Source organism: Carcharhinus amblyrhynchos, chromosome 4 (assembly GCF_965287045.1).
Source record: "Carcharhinus amblyrhynchos chromosome 4, sCarAmb.v2.hapA, whole genome shotgun sequence".
Classification (NCBI taxonomy): domain Eukaryota; kingdom Metazoa; phylum Chordata; class Chondrichthyes; order Carcharhiniformes; family Carcharhinidae; genus Carcharhinus; species Carcharhinus amblyrhynchos.
In genome coordinates, this window is record NC_137327.1 from 38,324,212 (window position 1) to 38,343,065 (window position 18,854).

General features: G+C 41.1%; 1 protein-coding gene across 2 annotated transcripts in view; it reads right to left on the reverse strand.

Moving 5' to 3' along the window:
* tox3 (TOX high mobility group box family member 3) overlaps positions 1-18,854 on the reverse strand; it is a 109,570-nt gene that overhangs the window by 7,770 nt on the left and 82,946 nt on the right. For both annotated transcript variants that reach the window (XM_080186990.1, XM_080186989.1), the window contains exons 4-7: positions 7,354-7,623; positions 6,322-6,549; positions 3,877-3,957; positions 271-1,056 (exon numbers count right to left, since the gene is read on the reverse strand). In XM_080186990.1, coding sequence (XP_080043116.1) covers positions 271-1,056; positions 3,877-3,957; positions 6,322-6,549; positions 7,354-7,623 — 1,365 coding nt within the window. The remainder of the gene's footprint in view (positions 1-270; positions 1,057-3,876; positions 3,958-6,321; positions 6,550-7,353; positions 7,624-18,854) is intronic.

Below are 18,854 nucleotides of genomic sequence, written 5' to 3' on the forward strand. Positions count from 1 at the left end.
AAAAATGTATTTTATCCAAAGCTCAGCCTCACATCAACATAATGTGCATAATTGATATGAAAAAAATCCATGTTGGATCAGTTTACCACAATCCAAAGAGCATCTTGAAGTACATATTTATTTATTTATAACAAAGAGTCTGAGGTCATCAATACACCAAATTCATCAATCTTTCAAATCTCGTCCATTTTAGAATATTAGTCACGTCAGCTTAAAATGACATGTCACCTTGTTTTGCTGGGAAGTTTTCATGTTAAAAAAGTTACTGACCTGTGGCAATACTTGGGTCTGGGCCTGGGTTTGTAGTGGCGATTGTTGCTGTTGCTGGACTGGCTGCGGACTTGAGCGTGTGGGGACCGGAGAAGTGATCTGTGAGGCCACCACTGACTGTGAGGCCACGGGGGAATGCTGAGGTGGCGAGTGCTGGGATGGGTGCTGCTGCTGCTGTTGTTGTTGTTGTTGCAGCTGCTGGATTTGCTGTTTCTGCATGTGCTGTAGCTGCATTTGCTGTAACTGCTGCTGAATCTGCTGCTGTTGCAACTGCTGCTGTAGCTGCTGCTGCATGTGCTGCTGGATTTGCTGTTGGTGCATTTGGTGGTGCATCTGCTGCTGCTGCAATTGATGCTGCTGCAGTTGGTGCTGATGCTGCTGGATTTGCTGTTGCTGCATTTGCTGTTGCATTTGCTGCTGCATTTGATGCTGCTGAAAGTGTTGCAATTGATGTTGCTGCATCTGTTGCATCTGGTGCTGCTGGGGCTGCAAGGGAGGGCTTAGCTGGGGTGAAGGTGGAGTGGGGACCATGGAGGTCCCCATGGGCGTAGCAATATTTGTGGACATGTTTGGTGTGATAGTAACTGATGCCACCAGCTGATTGCCTTGCAAGGGCAACCTCATTGGTTTGGGGGCTATTGCCCTTGGCAGTGTCTGGGTTGATGCTGAGACAGATGCATGCTGAGAAAGTGACTGATTCATAAGGAGGGAAGTTGAGAGACTGGTCGAGGCTAAAGTCTGCTGAACAGATCGCATGGTCTGAGCTTCAGCTGATTCGGCAGCCGCCTGCAAAGAGAACACAATACCAGAACCTTAAAATAAGTAACACACTCAAACTTCTATAAAACACTCTGTGTTCATGTGTAACAACGATAGCGCTTTTTAAAGGAAAGGTAACTGAAAACATAAATCGCAGAATCCTACAGTGCAGAAGGAGGTCATTTGGCTCATGGAGCCTGCACCGACAAAATCCCACGCAGGTCCTATCCTGATAACCCCACATATTTACTCTGCTAGTCCCCCTGAGACTAAGGGACAATTTATCATGACCAATCCGCCTAACCCGCACATCTTTGGACTGAAAGAGGAAACTGGAGCACGTGGAAGGAACCCATGCAGACACAGGGAGAACATGCAAACTCCACACAGACAGTGACCCAAGGTCAGAATCGAACCTGGGTCTCTGGTGCTGTGAGACAGCAGTGCCAGTCACTGTGCCACCCCGTGCTGTCATGGGCTGTCTTTTGCATTTGTAATGATCATTTTTGTGCCATAAAACAATAAGGTGACTTGCAAAAGGAGGGAGTCCACAATTCTAAATGATTGATTCTTACATTGATGAGGGCAAGTTTCAAGGAGAACTCCTCGCTCAAATCACCACATAAAAATTTGCTCCAGTATTTAGCAAACAAAATGGAGAAATATAAACTGGGAAGGAGAAATTGGCAAGATGGAGTTGGATTAGCTACAGGTAAATGTTTTTGAACACACTTAGCCATTTTTTCTTTTAATTCAGAAAGATTAAACAGAAATATATCAGTGGAATCCAGTTTCTATCAGTTCTAAGGCGCATTATGAATGTGGCTAGTCATCTGGTAAGTTGATCGTATGCATCATTATCACATTACTGTGAAGGAAAATAACTCAGCCATCCATGTAATATAAAACTGTAATGAAAATCAGATAATATCAATAACATGCTGTGATAAATATCAATTAGATCAAATATAAACTAATCAGGAAGTGGAATACTATGGAAATCATAAACTAGCCAATGGTAAATATGGTATTTTTTAATCTGTTTATTGGCATAAAGGATGTGGTAGTTAATCAATTGCTTTTTCATGTTTTGAAACAACAGGTGCTGATCAAACAATTATTGAAGAAAAATCAGATTACCGAGATAACTCTTCTAATGTGTCCATTCATGAGAAGAAGTAGTAATGGACAATATAAATAAATACTATCAAATAAAATTAATCTTTCGGTATTCAATTTTTATTTTCTGAAACAGATTATTTGAAAGAATTCCAATTGATTCCCCATTCCTTGCTCCAGCGCATTCACTTCTAACCATTGTACTCGTGATATTTAACATTTTCCTAACTGCCAAATAATGGTTGCATTGATGTTAGTTGTAAATCTCTCTCAAATAATTTGACAAAACTCTATACACTGAAAAAATAAGTAGCTGTACCAGCACGTTGAACCTTAGATAAGGCAGATTACAAATTGGAAAATTAATGCATTAAGTGGATGGTTAATCAGGAAAATTTGCATGTACAGAATTGAAAACAGTTGTGAATCTTAATTCCCCACCATCTCTATTACATTGCTGACCCTCTCCAATTCTTTGCAACACTATTTAAATGAACCATTAAAAATCCGCAGTCTCCTTTCAAAAGTCTCTACCAGCTCCCACGTCTTGGCCAAGTATTTTCCAATATTCCCAGAGCTCCAGAACTCTTCAATTCAAATCACGTGGCAGACCCTCAAAATACCATGAGACCCTAAAACTCTATCCAGTCTTGCCAGACCCTAGGTCCCACTCCCAGAGGTGTTGATCAGACCCATATAAAAATGAGTTATGCAGGTGTGCCACAGGGTGTAATAATGCAGTATTTGTTGAACCTCGTTAGCGTTTATGGAAGAAAAGAAAGAATTTGAATCCACGTGGCATCTTTCGTGATCTCAGGTCGTCCCAAACGCTAAACACCCGTTGAATTAATCGTGAAGCTTTGTTACTGTTGTCATGCAAGATATGTATTAGGTAATTACAGTAGGTCTCACGAACAGCAATGAGTGGGTAATCAGTTTCGGTGAAATTGATTGAGGGATAAAGATTGGGCTGAATAATGGAAAATACGAACATATGTATCGGGAGTAGGAGTAGGCCATTCAGCCCCTTAAACCGCTCCACCACTTGAAAATTTTGTGTCTGATCGGACTGGGATCTCAATTTCCTGTCTACCCACGATACCCTGACTCCCTTGTCAATCAACAATATACAATTAAGAGTAACAGTAAGACCATTCGGTCTCTTGAGCCTGCTCCATTATTCAGTAACTTTATGGTTGACCTTAGTCTTCTTTGAACACTTTCACAGGATATTATAAGTCCAGCTGAGGAAGCAGGTGAGTTTAACATCTCATCTGAAGGACAGTGTAGCGGTTCTTCAGTCCTGCACTAAGGTTCATCCTAAATTATGCGCTTCAACCTGTGCAGTGGGCTTGACGCACATTCTTCTGACTCTGACACATGACTGGCCAATACCATGTCTTCGCTCAATTCCGTTTGAACTAAAGCATATTTTGTCCCTCAGATTTTGGAGATGGAATTTGACTCAAGTTATTGCAGTGACTTTATTCCGACAGTTGACAAATGATAAAATGCGGGGTGGCGGGGGGTGGTTTTTGTACAAATTCAATATGTGCTGCACAGCATTTTTTTCACTCACTTTATACTCTAACTTTTGACATAAAACCAAACTCTGTTATGTGATTTGCGATGTTTTAATTAAGTTTGACTCCAGCAGTAACCCACTGCCTAGTATGAACCCTACACAAATAAACAGACCACATTCAACATGCACATTTAGAAGACTACCTTTGAAACAAGGCTCGCTCGGTATGCAGCAAGTGCTTTTAGGTATTCTTTCTTCGCAGCTTCGGTTTTTCTTTTGTATACCTACATGCAAGAACAGACATTCTGAAGGTTAAAATTCTCATACAATTATTAACCTTGTACATTTATTAGTTTTGCAAGAAAGCTATGCAGAAAATATTTCGGGGTGTAGTGTAGCAATTTTTTAGCCTTTGCTTATGGGGGGGATTTTTATTTATGCAACTTGCAGATCTTCAGGGAAAAAAAAACCCTGTTATATTTAACGATAGCTACTTGCTGCTAAAGTAAAATGGGATTTAAAGTAAAATGGGACCCAAGGAATGGAACTGGGTCACTTGGACATGAAGGGTAAAAGAAAAGGGGGGGGTAGTTCAATGCTGATGTAAAATATAGTTTTGAGAAGTAGGGGGGAAGTGGAGAGGTGACAGGGGTAGGGACTTGGCTGCTGAATAGAGAAGAAGGCTTTTCCATCAACTGTGGAATGGAGGGGGGAGAGCGAGAGAGAGGGGGAGAGCGAGAGAGAGGGGGAGAGCGAGAGAGAGGGGGAGAGCGAGAGAGAGGGGGAGAGCGAGAGAGAGGGGGAGAGCGAGAGAGAGGGGGAGAGCGAGAGAGAGGGGGAGAGCGAGAGAGAGGGGGAGAGCGAGAGAGAGGGGGAGAGCGAGAGAGAGGGGGAGAGCGAGAGAGAGGGGGAGAGCGAGAGGAAGGGGGAGAGCGAGAGGAAGGGGGAGAGCGAGAGGAAGGGGGAGAGCGAGAGGAAGGGGGAGAGTGAGAGAGAGGGGGAGAGTGAGAGAGAGGGGGAGAGTGAGAGAGAGGGGGAGAGTGAGGGGGGGGGAGAGTGAGAGAGGGGGGGAGAGTGAGAAAGGGGGGGAGAGTGAGAAAGGGGGGAGAGTGAGGGGGGGAGAGTTAGAGAGGGGGGAGAGTTAGAGAGGGGGGAGAGTTAGAGAGGGGGGAAGAGTGAGAGAAGATGGAATATAAAGTTGATGGTGAAGCTGAATTTAGTATGGGTAAGCTCAGAGATAGCTATGTTATAGACAAGCTGAGCTTGTGGGTGAAGAAGGATGGGAAACTGGGACAGAATCACAAAGATGTTGCGGTCAGATAATGGAGGAGACAAGTTTCACCTTTGCATTTGATTAAGTCCAAGCACTTTGCAAAGCACAACACTACAAACTGGATACCTTAAAATAGCTGGCACTTTCTCACAGAGCTACCTGTCAGGGGAAATATCTCTTAGAAATTGGAAGAAAATAAAAATGGACACAGAATAAAAGATAGGAACCAGAACCCTTTAAAGGCACTCACAAAAATTGGGATAGGAATCAGGAGGAAAAAGTAAGGTCTGGATTTTCATCCCAGAGTGGGAGTCAGGAAAACTTGCAGCTTGGTCCACCTGCCTTGGGAGAAAGAGCCTGCAAAGGTAGGATCTTCATTGCTGGGGGATGGGTGTGGGCTGGAGTTGGACTAGTTGACCCAGTAAAGAGTTTGGAGGCAGTCATGGGGGCTTTCAGGTGCCATGATATTTGGGTTTAGTTTTAAGTTCTTGTGATAATATTGTGAAGTGAGCAATGTCAGACTAACAACACCTATGCATTCAGCTAACTTTCCTTTTTTTGACCTTATTGTCATGAAAAATCCTAAAAAATTGTATAATGACCAACTAATAAAATCTCATTTTTGACCGTTTGTTTACTGGGCTAGACTTCTTGCTAGTGGTGAAGTAACAACACTTGGTGCCAACCTTGAAAAACTGCCTATAACAACTGAGCAGTAAACATATTTAAAAATGTGATGGGGGGGGGAGGGGCAAGTAAAATACAAGGGGCATTGAGCCCATTACCTTCACGTCCACCCCCAAGTTGTCCACCATAAAAGACAGGTGGGCTGACTCTGAAATTAGCACGCTGCCTGTCATTTTTATATAAATAATTCGGGGTCAATGGAATTTGGAACGAAGGCAACCAACTGGAATATTACACTGCCAAAAACACGGCAATCCATTTACTGAGCACATATTGAAAAAGGCGGGAGGAAAGTGGGAGGCCCCTCATTCAGGGCATGCCTCAAAGTGCCAGGGACCCAGGTTCAATTCCCAGCTTGGGTGACTGTCTGTTTGAAATCTGCACGTGCTCCCTGTGTCTGCATGAGTTTCTCCTGGGTGCTCCAGTTTCCTCCCACAATCCAGAAGACGTGCTGGTTAGGTGCAGTGGCCATGCTACATTCTCCCTCAGTGTACCTGAACAGGCGCCAGAGTGCAGCGACTAGGATATTTTTTCAGTAACCTCGTTGCAGTATTAATGTAAGCCTACTTGTGACACAAATTAGTGAACTTAACGTAACCAAGCCATATTGTCAACGTTTATTTACCCAGTAAAAAATTTGACCGACCATCATTTTGCACACGGTCGGTACAAAGCATCTAAAAGTCACCTGTTTTTGTTCCTCTCCTAGACTGTCCCACATGGATGCTACAATTTTGGAAACTTCTCCAAATGTAGCGTTGGGGTTTTGTCCTTTAATGGCAGCTTGCGTGTCCCTGAAGAATAGAGCATACGCTGACACAGGTTTCTGGGGCTCATTGGGATCTTTCTTCTTTTTCTTCTTTGGTGTCTTGGGTTTTTTTCCTGAATCCACTGCAGCTCGTTTCTCAACACTCACCTGAAGCAGGACATGAGAATTGTTGGTTACAGTAAATGCTCACTTTAAGGCGATTAAAACTAAGCCTGAAACCTATTTCTTTGATTAAATTGTGTTGAAAAAAATGATGATTCATTGAGCTCCTTAACAAAGGTAAAAATTGAAAGAACAAATATTTGTACATTCAGTCTTAGATAAATCAAAAGTTGACAATGTATCAAATGTCTTTTAGGCATTAAGCATACACTACACTTTTGAAACATGCAGGGATTTAGCAACAACAGATCAAAGCTTTAGGCAATCAAATATGTAGCAATGCTTTCTTGATCTGGATTAACTAACTGGCTTTAAAACAATCTCTAAAGTGCTTGACAGAACAAAAGCAAATCAAGGCAGATTAGTTAATCAAATATCACTCTCTCAAAGCAAACTTAAAAATTGCAATTATCTTATGAAAATGAACAGTGACATTTGATGGAACTCTTCATTTACTTTCTCTGTGCAATTGCCCAGATGAGACTTTGCAATTATTAACCTTGCGTTTTCGTTTTCCTGCGTTGAACTCAAATAACTTCCATAAATAAGTCAAGCAGGAAAGATAGAAAAATAAGCAAACTACACAGGACAATGTCAATCTATCACAACTACAACTATTTAAAAACACATATCTTCCTCAGTAAAACAGCAAGAATTATCCCTTTAAAATAGAAGGCTACATACTGCAGGAAGCATTACAAATTAAAAACACATGCTTATGACTCCAGAACAATTTGAAGTAAATTCATGTTCTCAGTATTTTTGAGTACGAGGAAGCAAAGAACTTACCCTGTTGAATTCCTCAGCGTCATCATCATTGACTGAGCTAGAAGGGGATGGGGTTGCTGACTTGCTGGCAGGGGGTGAGGGAGAATTATGGGGCACGTTACCACCTCCTAAATTCAATCCCAGTTGCGCACTCAGCTGCGATTGGTTAATGGTGGTCAGCTGATTATGTTGCATCATTCCTGTTTGATTGACATCTGCCATGTGAACAACAGACCTCATACCCATGGTCGGATCATGGTGATACTGGGGAACTTGTGTTTGGCCCAGGTCCTGTGTTGATAGAAGAATAAAACAGGTTCAGAAATTTGTTAATTGGACATAGACCTTAAAGACAAAAGCACTAGGTCATCCAATTTTTTAACCATTTTAAAGGAATTATATAATATTCTAATAGGACTGGAAGGATAAGGCTCAATTTGAGATAATTAACTACTCCCATGATACAATGAGCTCGATTTTCAGCTTGGTTTCAATGGAATGAATGTTTACGAGTTCTTACGAAAAATCTTTCCCCAATTGTTCCTGTAGAGCTGCAGTTGGGGAAAGGCTGTGGAAGACAATAGGGTGGGGCTGAGTGGCAGAGCTGTGCAGAAGCATAAATGTTGAAAAATTTGATGGTTGGCAACTTTATAAAGTGCATGGTCTGGGGAGGGAGGGGATAAGATGGCCTGAAAAGCTTTTGCTTGTTGTAAAGAATCACTACAGAGCATAAGGAGGCCATTCAGCCCATTAGGTCTGCACCAACTCTCCAAATAGCATCCCACCCAGGCCCTACCCCTGTAACCCCACATATTTACCCTGCTAAATTCAGGGTATCATGAGACACTATGAGTCAGTTTAGCATGGCTATTTATCTAATCTACACAGTTTGGGATACTAAGGGACAATTTACAATGGCCAATTCACTTAACGTGCACATCTTTGGACTGTGAGAGGAAATCGGATCACCCTGAGGAAACCCACAAAGACAAGAGGAACTTGCAAGCTCCACACTGACAATCACCCAAGGCTGGAATTGAACTTGGGCCTTGGTGCTGTGAGACAGCAGTAATAACCACTGTGCCACGCTATAGAGTTTATGTACTAAATGTAGAAGCTTTGTCAGGATCAGTAATGAGACAACGATACATATCTGTACAAGCAAGACTGAGTTATGATCAAGTTCACTGGTTCAGATATCTCTCGTGTCACTTGTGACCCATAAACGAGATTGACCAGATAACATCTGAGCAAGACAATCACTTTTTATCTTTGAGTTGTCTAATAAATACAAAAAAAACTTATGTCATTGCTGTCAATGGCATGGTCTGTTTAATGATGTTTATGACATAATAAGCTTTCAATTGAAAATGAAGAATGTAAGTAATCTAACAAAACCAATTGAAATTACTTTGTGACTCTGTTGAAATTCCCCAGTAACAATTCCCCACGAGAGCTGGGAATAAACTTACTCGACAAGCTTGACTATGGGATAGGAGACTGTTTGTTTACCCATGTTTGAATCAAACCCAGAGTACCTGAGCGAAAGTTGCGTATGCTGCTTAGCCCATGTCCGCAGCAGAAAAGCTACCCGTAGTGTCACACTAATTGGTACTAACTTGTCCAGCTCACTCAGCAAGCCCAAAGGATGGCTGAAAATGTACACTGCTGCAATAAAGGATGCTCTTCAGAGGTTGCTGTCAATACGTGTTACTCAGGAAGAACTTTACAGGCCTCTGGAACTGAGAAGTGCTTGATTTTGATTTGAAAAAAAGGAAAAACTCCCTTTCACGTCCCGGGCTTTGATAAGCTCAAAACGTAATGAAAAATGTAAATACAATCCAAACATATACTTAATTACTAATTCAATCCCAGTGAGACAGGTCTCCTCAAAAGCTAGTTCTTGCTTTGGTCCTTATCTTGCTACGTTGCTTCAGTTGAGTGGAAGATTTGGTTTTATCTAGTGGATTATTGAGAAGTCTGATTGCGACTAACTTTTTGGCACAATTTAAAATGAGAAATTAGCAGGACTTTGATTCAAGCGAGTCTGCATCTCTCATTTTCCTTCTGTTCCTGCTCATTTGTGAATGCATGGAAGCAGTGGATTTTTTTTTACCCCACTGTTCTTGTCTTGCTTAGTATCACTGCTGCCTCACAACAATTGGGAGAAAACCATCTTGTGTTTTCGAATGAAATGCATGCTTCAGTCATGTCCCATCATCTTAAACAACATGAACTGAAGCATGAAAATATCAGGAACCAAAATTCAGTTCACGTCCTGTCACCTGATGCTATCACACTTTCCACAATGGGAACTAAAACGTACTCAAATAAGGCCCAATTCTAAATTATAGAATCATGGAATCTCTACAGAGCAGAAGGAAACCATTTGCCCCATCGAGTCTGCACCGCCAACTAACCCATCCAGATCCTATCACAGTAACCCCACACATTTACCCTGCTAATCCTCTTGATATTAATAGTCAATTTAGCACGGCCAATCGGCCTAATCCATGCATCTTTGGACTCTGGCAGGAAACTGGAGCACCCAAAGGAAACCCACGCAGACATGGGTGCCGGAATTTTACTGCCTCGTCCGCCCAAGGCTCGTAAGATCCCGCTGGAGGCCAACTGAGAATGCTGTTCTGTGAGCCCCACCCGCCCCGTTTCTGGGCCGGGGGAGGCAGTAAAATTCCAGCCAGGGACAATGCACAAACTCCACACAGTCACCCAAGGCTGCAATTGAACCCAGGTCCCTGGTGCTGTGAGGTGCAGTGCTAACCACTGTGCCACCGTGCCTCCCAAAGTTAATGACATCCTGAGGAACAGGCTTTATTTCTATTACTATAAACTCAGAAAATAAATGTTTGGCATAAATTTGAAAAGAACTTTTGCAAGTGTTGACATTACTCACCAGTTATGTAGTTGTAGCAAAACAAATCATAAGCCACAATATTCTATTGGTCATCCCTCACAATTAATTACAGATTTGCTGTAATTCTAGCGGCTGATACAAATCATGACAGCTTCCGCAAAGACTATTAGGACACTATAAATTGCATTTCTTTAATGATTCATATCTTACAGCAGCGTGTGCAAAGGATTATCAATTGGAATACAATTTGTGTGGGGTTACATCAGCGATAATTAAACTAATATAAGGAACTCAAAAGCAACCAAAAATTCTGGAAATCTTCATTCATTTAAGATGTGTCAGTGATGCTTAAAGCAACCATTACGAGGTACCACTGTTGTTCCCTTATCCCCTTAATGATTTTTTTGCTCTGTATAAAAGATTCATTCATTTTCCTAATGGATGGCAACTGCTTTAAATGTTGAGTTGGAGGAAATATTGGAACTACAGAATCATGCAAACCATTTTGTTCCATGTCATAGTTATTGTGCTCGGATGGAAAATTCCACAGGTAATCTTCATTTGATAGCAAAGATAAACAACTGCTCAGTGAACACTTTGTTCAAAAGAACTAAACGTTCCAGACATTAAACATTTTAATGATGCATAAAATAACTACTTCACTTGCGGCTCTGTAAACAAGGTTGTTAATTCACTAAATTGATTAAAACATGGATTGATTTGGGAGGTTACATAGAACCTTTATTTAGAAAATGAAGGATATCTTCAGTGGTGCTGCAAGTTAAATATACCACAAATCACAATAACAAAAGGTCATCGTGGAAATATTTACTATGAAGTAAAAACACACGGATAAAGGCTCTGTTCACATTGATTTCTTTTAGGCTTAATTGAATATTCACTAATGGGATTTGGCAGATATGTATAATTATGCACCAATATGTTTGATATAGAAAGAAATTTTCTTTGTAGTGAGCTACTAGCTGCATTGATTCACATTTTCAATCACAATATGGATTGTAAATCTGTCTTGCCTGTAAACATGGGAGTGCGCAAAATTCTGGTTGAGCATAGGGGAATATAAACTCCCAAATATACAATTTACTGGGGTATATCCAGTTCACGCAGTTATGAAGTGGTGTGCTAAATATTGTATATACTTGAGCAAATTGTACATTCAATAGTATAGTATATACACTTAAGCAAAATCTACTGCTTTAACAGAATAATACATGAGGGATATAGGGTGAGGCATTTTGCTTTGACATTCGCTGTTCCTTCAGAGTTAATATCAGAATTCATTAAAACTAACCTTACATAACACACAGCAGAGTCCCATAGCATTTCTAAGTCAAAACTGGAAAGACTGTTAACAAGTTCAATTTTCATTCAATCAGCAGTAGTGCTCTCTGAAATGTTTCATTGCAGAAGAGGAATAAAATAATCTATATGGTAATTATGAGGATGAATCCCCCAGCAACTTTCACCAACATGAAAGGTCAGCTCTATTCAGACATTTTATCAGCCCTCTGCACATACTCCTGTTCTGGCAATTTATATGTGAACTGTGTTTTATTTTCCACCCCCCATCCCCCCCTACCAACCCCACCACCATTCACAACTACCTGCAGAATTAAGCTCTTAAACCAAATGAGAAAAATGAAATTCTGAATGCTAGCAAAGCCTATAATAGTGCAGAGATAAATCGCTCAGCTGTTGCCCCTCAAGCCTCTTGGGTTGAAGATTTTTCGTAGTGCACTGTGGGTATTCAGAACTTGTTCAACATGATTTCATTTCATTTCTGGCGCAGCCTGAGAAAACTAAATTACAGAATCAATCATACAGAAGGTCAGAGTGAGACTTCATTACAAGTATTGCATGCTTGCATGAATATCTTTCATTTCTGACTGACCCAATATGTCACAATAGCTGTCTAGTAAAAATTCCAGTTTCTGAAACTGATGTACTACAGGAGTCATTGCTACTCAGTGGACTGGACAGATTATGGAAAGGTGTTAAAAGAATGTGTTGAACCACTAGCCATAGATTCGAGGAAGTGTATGGGGGATAACCATACAATTATTAAATAGCAGTAAAATGATGTGAAAGGAAATTACCAATGGACTTGGTTTAATTAAATTTGAACCTTGGATTAAAATAAACCATCTTCAATGTACAAAATCTATGATTTACAGAACTGCGTACATCAAAAATCTATTTTAATCCGCTGGTAAGGAAAGGCCAATATGCCTGTTTGTCACAAACATAAGGAATCACAAGTTATTGTCTCCAATACTGTGTATATGCACAGGATAATGGAAGTGCGCAACTGCATTACAACATAATAATCCAATCAAAGGTTTCAGATTATGTCATAATCAAAAGTGAAACTCCAGTATCAAGACTCCCCTTAATGCCATTAAGATTTGCAGTTATAGTTTGCATCAAGACTCTTCAGATCGGATTATTGCTTTCTATTCATTTACAGTTAGCTTATTATTATTTGGACTATATATCTGGTGTTAAGATTGCTTAAAGATATTTTCTTAAAATTGCAATTAAACGTAGATGCAAAATTCTTCCAATGTGTTTGAATTTGAAATTAATATCATGTCACAAGTAGGCTTACATTAACATTGCAATGAAGTTACTGTGAAAATCCCCCAGTTGCCATACTCCGGCGCCTGTTCAAGTACACAGATTTAGCATGGCCAATGCACATAACCTGGACTGTGTGAGGAAAGCAGAACACCTGAAGGATACCCACACAGACACAGTGAGAATGTACAGACTCTGCACAGACAGTGACCCAAGCTGGGAATCAAACCCAGGATTCTGGTGCTGTGAAGCAGCAGTGCCAGCCACTGTGCCACCATTCCGCCCAATCATGTGACATTTGGCAAATATGTAGAGACCTCAATGAACATTGAATTATGTGCCTGGGCTTCAAGTATCATCATTTTTCCCCAACAACTCATTTAAACATACAAGGTGGGATTTTTTGACAATGTCCGCCCAAGACCAGTAATTCCTGCCTGAGGTCACAGGACCTTCATATGGTCCTGTCCTGCCCACTACGATTCCTATGGTAGGTGGGACAAGACTGTGCACCCATAGTATATGATGCCATACAATTGAGTCATGTCATTTCTTCTTTTCTAATCAAGGTTAACTTTATAATATTTTTGTTTTACATTATTAATTTAAATTGTAAATAAAGAACTTGTGATCAGAACATACAAACACCATTTAATCAAATTTTATCCTTTAGTTTCCCTCAAGAGGACTTCTTTGTGTCACATCCATCAGCTTGTTAGGAAGGGCAATTAAGGCTACAATTTTTTCCATGATCATTGTAAGTGCTGCCTAGTGAACAGCTGATGAGAGATGTGCTTGTTGCGGGACAGGTCTACTATTCAGTTCCTCCCTTGAGGTGCAATGTTCTCCTTTAGACAGGTGTTCCATGGGGCTACCCAGCCAAGAATTAATTAGGCTCATCATAACTGCAGCTAATGAACTCTGGTTGTGAAATTGGCACAGCTATCTTCTATAACTCCAAGTTTGACTGCTCTTTTCCAATATGAACAAAATCAGAATTTGGAAATGGAACATACTTTTCTGAAAAGATCACCACTACATGCTTTTTTGCACATCTCACACCAGCATTGTTTATGATTTCTCTGAGTGAGATTGCAAACTGATGTCAATTTATGAACCATATTCTATTGCGGAACCATGACAATCTGCAACTTGGTCAAGAGTACCAAGCTTCTTACATTCACAGCTAGTACAAAGGCGACATTCTCATCCCATCTTTCCAATTTAGGCTGGAAGCCTAATCCTACTAACTCAATGAATAGCTCATCCTTGCTCTCATAGCATTACATGGGCAAGCTATCACAACTTTAGAAATGTGTCTCAAGGAATACTTGTGGTAAATCAATAACGCAACCAGTAAAAAAAATTACAGTTAACCTGCAATGTGGGGCAGCATGGTGGCACAGTGGTTAGCACTGCTGCCTCACAGCGCCAGGGACCTGGGTTCAATTCCTGGCTTCGGTCACTGTCTGTGTGGAGTTTGCGCGTTCTCCTTGCGTCTATGTAGGTCTCCTCCAGGTGCTCTGATTTCCTCCCACAGTCCAAAAGACGTGCTGGCTAGGTGCATTCACCATGTTAAATTGTCCCTAAGTGTACCCGTACAGGCGCTGGAGTGTGGCGACTAGGGATTTTCACAGTAACTTTGTTGCCGTGTAAGCCTACTTGTGACACTAATAAATAAACTTTAAAAATTTGGAGTTATTCCTGTAAAATGACACTCCTCCAATCAGATTCTAAGGCTGGTTCACAATGTATAGAAATTAGCCTCCTATTTTGGTGTTTAATAAATTTACTCAGCAGTGATTATTTCTACAGGATTGAATTTCTTCCATTGTCTGTTGTGAAAGCAAAAATACTTCCTATGAAAAGACTGTGTCAATCATGCTGTGAGCAAATACTGAAAATCTCATATAAAAGGAGGAAAAGTGTTTAATACCTGAAAGCTAAATTATATGCTTGTGGTACAAAATGCCTCTCTCCCAGAAACTATAAATGACTATGCCTGTGTTGTATAATAGAAAAGAGTGAATAGTCCTGTCTGTTGCCCCTAAGGAACATCATTATTTTTTTTTAATTGAGAATCCAGAAATAATTCTGTTTCATCCACTTTTCGAATAACCATGTGTGCTGATAATGTTTGTACTATTTTGCAACTCATCAAACAACCTGACACATTCTTTTGAACAAGAAATCCAAAGAATGTTCTGCTTCCTGGAATGGTTTACTGTATATCTCTGGCATATTACCCATGGGAAATATAAAGGTGATGTATCAGTGCTGCACTGCTGAAAGCCACTAAATTTCTTCTTTGCAGAGACATAAAAATAGAAACATAACCTATTTTAACATAAACCACCAATGTTTTACATCTTCAGTTGAAAGGAGATAAGTAGAGATATGTATACAAGTGTAACTTTTCCTTTTCTCGATTCCACCGTCAACACTCACAATGTTCATGTTGCTTGGGGCATTCAGAATTGCAGCCAATGAGACCATAAGACATAGGAGCAGAAGTAGGCCATTCAGCCCATCGAGTCTGCTCCGCCATTCAATCGTGGCTGATATTGGATCAATGCTGATCCATGAAGAAGGAAAATTGGACAATGTCCATAAGAACACCTTGCTGGCCATTTATACACACACCATTCCGCAAGCAGGTAATTCATTCAAAAATACCAACAAACTAGAACTGCAAATCTTAATGGCATTAAGGGGATGTGAAGCTGGACCTGCTGGTTGAAGGTTCAAGATGCATTGTTTATTTTGGAATGGGAATCGGGTGATCCAAGATTCGGCTGGTCTGAGAGGGCTCGCTCTCAGCACGCACAGTTGAACAGGTGCTAACGTGTCAAAAAGCAGTGGGATGAGAAATGAATGTGTTCCACAATAGGTAACCAGCTCCATCAGATTATTGCCTAAACGGTGAAGGTGAAAATTCCCATCACCACCTCATTCCTCCCAATCACCTGTTACTTTAAAGTTATAGTGTCACAAGTAGGCTTACATTAACACTGCAATGAAGATACTGTGGAAATCCCCCAGTTGTCACACTCTGGTGTCTGTTCGGGTACACTGAGGGAGAATTTAGCATGCCTAATGGATATCTTTTGGACTGTGGGAGGAAACCCATGCAGGCATGGGGTGAACATCCAGACTCTGCATAGACAGTGATCCAAGCCAAGAATTGAACCCAGGTCCCTGGCGCTTTGAGGTAGCAGCGCTAACCACTGTGCCACCATGCCTGTTACAGCTCTAGCATGATGGTTAATTCATGGGGCTGGCAAACGAGACTGGGGGAACGGCAACGGTTTCACTGTAGCCATTTTTTCTAAGGTTCGAGATAGGCTGCCGAACAAGATATGCTTGCCAAAATATGGAGTTGTTTTCTGTTCATTTTTATTGTCAGTTGACAATCAGATTGTGTTTGGAAACTTTGGAAGTGCTGCAGTTGTTAACTCCCAATATGAGTGACATATTAGCTTTATAGCAACAGGATAGCACAGATGTTTGAACATTTATATCAAAGGGTGTACTCAGGAAACTAAAAACATGATTAAAGTAGGAGAAGGACACAAAACAACTACTGCTAAATGTTGAAAACAAAAGGCTGTTATGGCACTAATATTCAAAATGATTTGAAGCATGCTGTGTAAACCTTTTACAAACATCTAAAGATGATAACATTTCTGAGAATGCGATATTCCAGGGACAGCTGTGTTGCATTTTACCTGAATGACCAGACCTTCACATCAAGCACCTGCTTTAATTCTCCACCCTACCTCTCAATCACCAGCTATGACTGCAATCTGCAAACACTGAACAGTCAGCTGAAAACACATACACAGTACAGTAGAAAACCATGACCTGATGATGATTCTGTTGAAGAAAAAATAGGCACAGTTTCGTAGAATCATAGAATGCCTACAGTGCAGAAAAAAGCTGTTCGGTCCATCAAGTCTGCACTGACAACAATTCCATCCAGGCCCTATCCCCATAATCGCACATATTCACCCTGATAATCTCCCTAACACTAAGTGGCAATTGAGCATGGTCAATCCACCTGACCCCAGGACCACTCTGGAAGAAGCTGTCAGACCAGGGAAATCCAATCCCTGACCCTAGTGGGAGTTGTGCGAGGGGGTCTCCAATCCCAGACTCCAGAAGGTTGGGTAGGAAGCCTGATTCTAGGCTGGGGTATGTTACATGTTGTAGGATGATCTGATGGTGAGGAAGCTTTGAGGGAAAAAGTGTTTTAAGTTCTCCTGGCCCATGAGGAATATTATGAAGGCACAGGACCGCTCCCTGATGCTGTTCTCGCCAAGGCGCAGGACACAGCCAGTGAGTGTAAACACTGCAAAGGAGGATAAATTAAGGGTGGCACAATGGTTAGCATTGCTGCCTCACAGTGCCAGGGCCCCAAGTTCAATACTAGCCTCAGGTGGCTGTGTGGAGTTTGCACATTCTCCCAGCATCTGCATGGGTTTTGTCTGGGTGCTCTGGTTTCCTCCTGCAGAGCAAAGATGAACATGCTAGGTGGATTGGCCATGCTAAATTGCCCCTAGTGTCCCAAGATGTATAGGTCAGGGGCGTTAGCCATGAAATATTTGGGGTTATGGGGATAGGGCGGGCATGGGCCTGGGGAAGATGCTCTGTTGGAGAGTCGGTGCAGACTCAATAGGTCCAATGGCTTCCTTTTGCAATGTAGGGATTTCATGATTGAATGAAATCCAAGGCCTCTGTTCTTATTAACCTATTTTTAAAATGTCAAACTGAGTCCCGGAAGTGGATTGGCTGATCTCCCTTATAAAACCCAGAGGTTGCTGGGAAATTTATTGCCAATGTAACCTTCCCATCTGGCATCCAATCCCATTAGTTTATCCCTGTTAAATTTCCTTCCTTTGCTACAATTTGCTTCTGCATAACTTCAACTTAAATTGTAAGTCATTGTATGTTGTTACACATTAGACCTCAGTATTAACTTAACCTGGTTTAAAGCAAATCAAATGCTCACTAGCATTTAAAAGAATATGAAGCAGGCAGGACATTGATCAGGTCATTTATAATTCATCAGTCTGGATTAACTTTTTATAAAGTCAGTCAAATCTTTGATTAAAGAGCTTGGAGTAAATTAACTGCTGCATAGTCTACATTTCTTAGCAAATACATCAAGGCAGGCTTTGTGTAGAAATTCTGAGCATTCTTCTATTGTTTTCACCAATATTTTTCCCCCTTCTTAAAAGCTTTGTTGGGTTCCAGTATTCAAATGAGTGCTTTGATGGTGTGTTTTAACAATCAGGCAGGCTGTGGGGTACAGCAGGTTTGGCCCCCACTTGGTGGATGACCACATTTGGGCAGTTCCAGCAAGTGTTGCTGGATAGCAATCCATCATGGGGATCTTTGTTCTCCTCCCCAACCCAGAGGACACTAATGCTGGAAAATCTCAGCAGGTTTGACAGCTTCCATGGAGAGAAAATACAGCTAACGTTTCGAGTCTGGATGACCCTTTGTCACAGATAATGAAGAAGGGTCATCCACACTTGAGACGTTGGCTCTACTCTCTCTCCACAGATGCTGTCAGACCTGCTGAGGTTTTCCAGTCTTTTCTACTTTTGTTTCAGATTCCAGCATCTGCAATATTTTGCCATCACCAGAGGACGCTAAAGTTGTTTCTAGCACCCCGCTACTGGGTTGGGGTCAGCAGAGATTGAGGATTGAACCAGTGATCGAATGGAGCACAGCTAACTATTGGCTAAGCTCACCAAGCCACTGGTAGAACCGCAATCTGGCTATTTCATTACATGTAAATTTACTTTGTTCATGCAGTGCCATAATTATTATAAAAACAGAGGCAAGTTCTCCATTTTATTTTTACTTCAATCAGGAAATCAGCATTCAAGGCTCTAAATGTATTAATCACACATGAACAAAAACAACATTTGGTTTTAATGTTCAAAACAGGTGCAAGTGCTAATTTGTATGTCAATGAGTTGAATATCTATTCAATAAAGATATCTATTAGTATTGTATATGGATGGATTTTTGGGTTCAG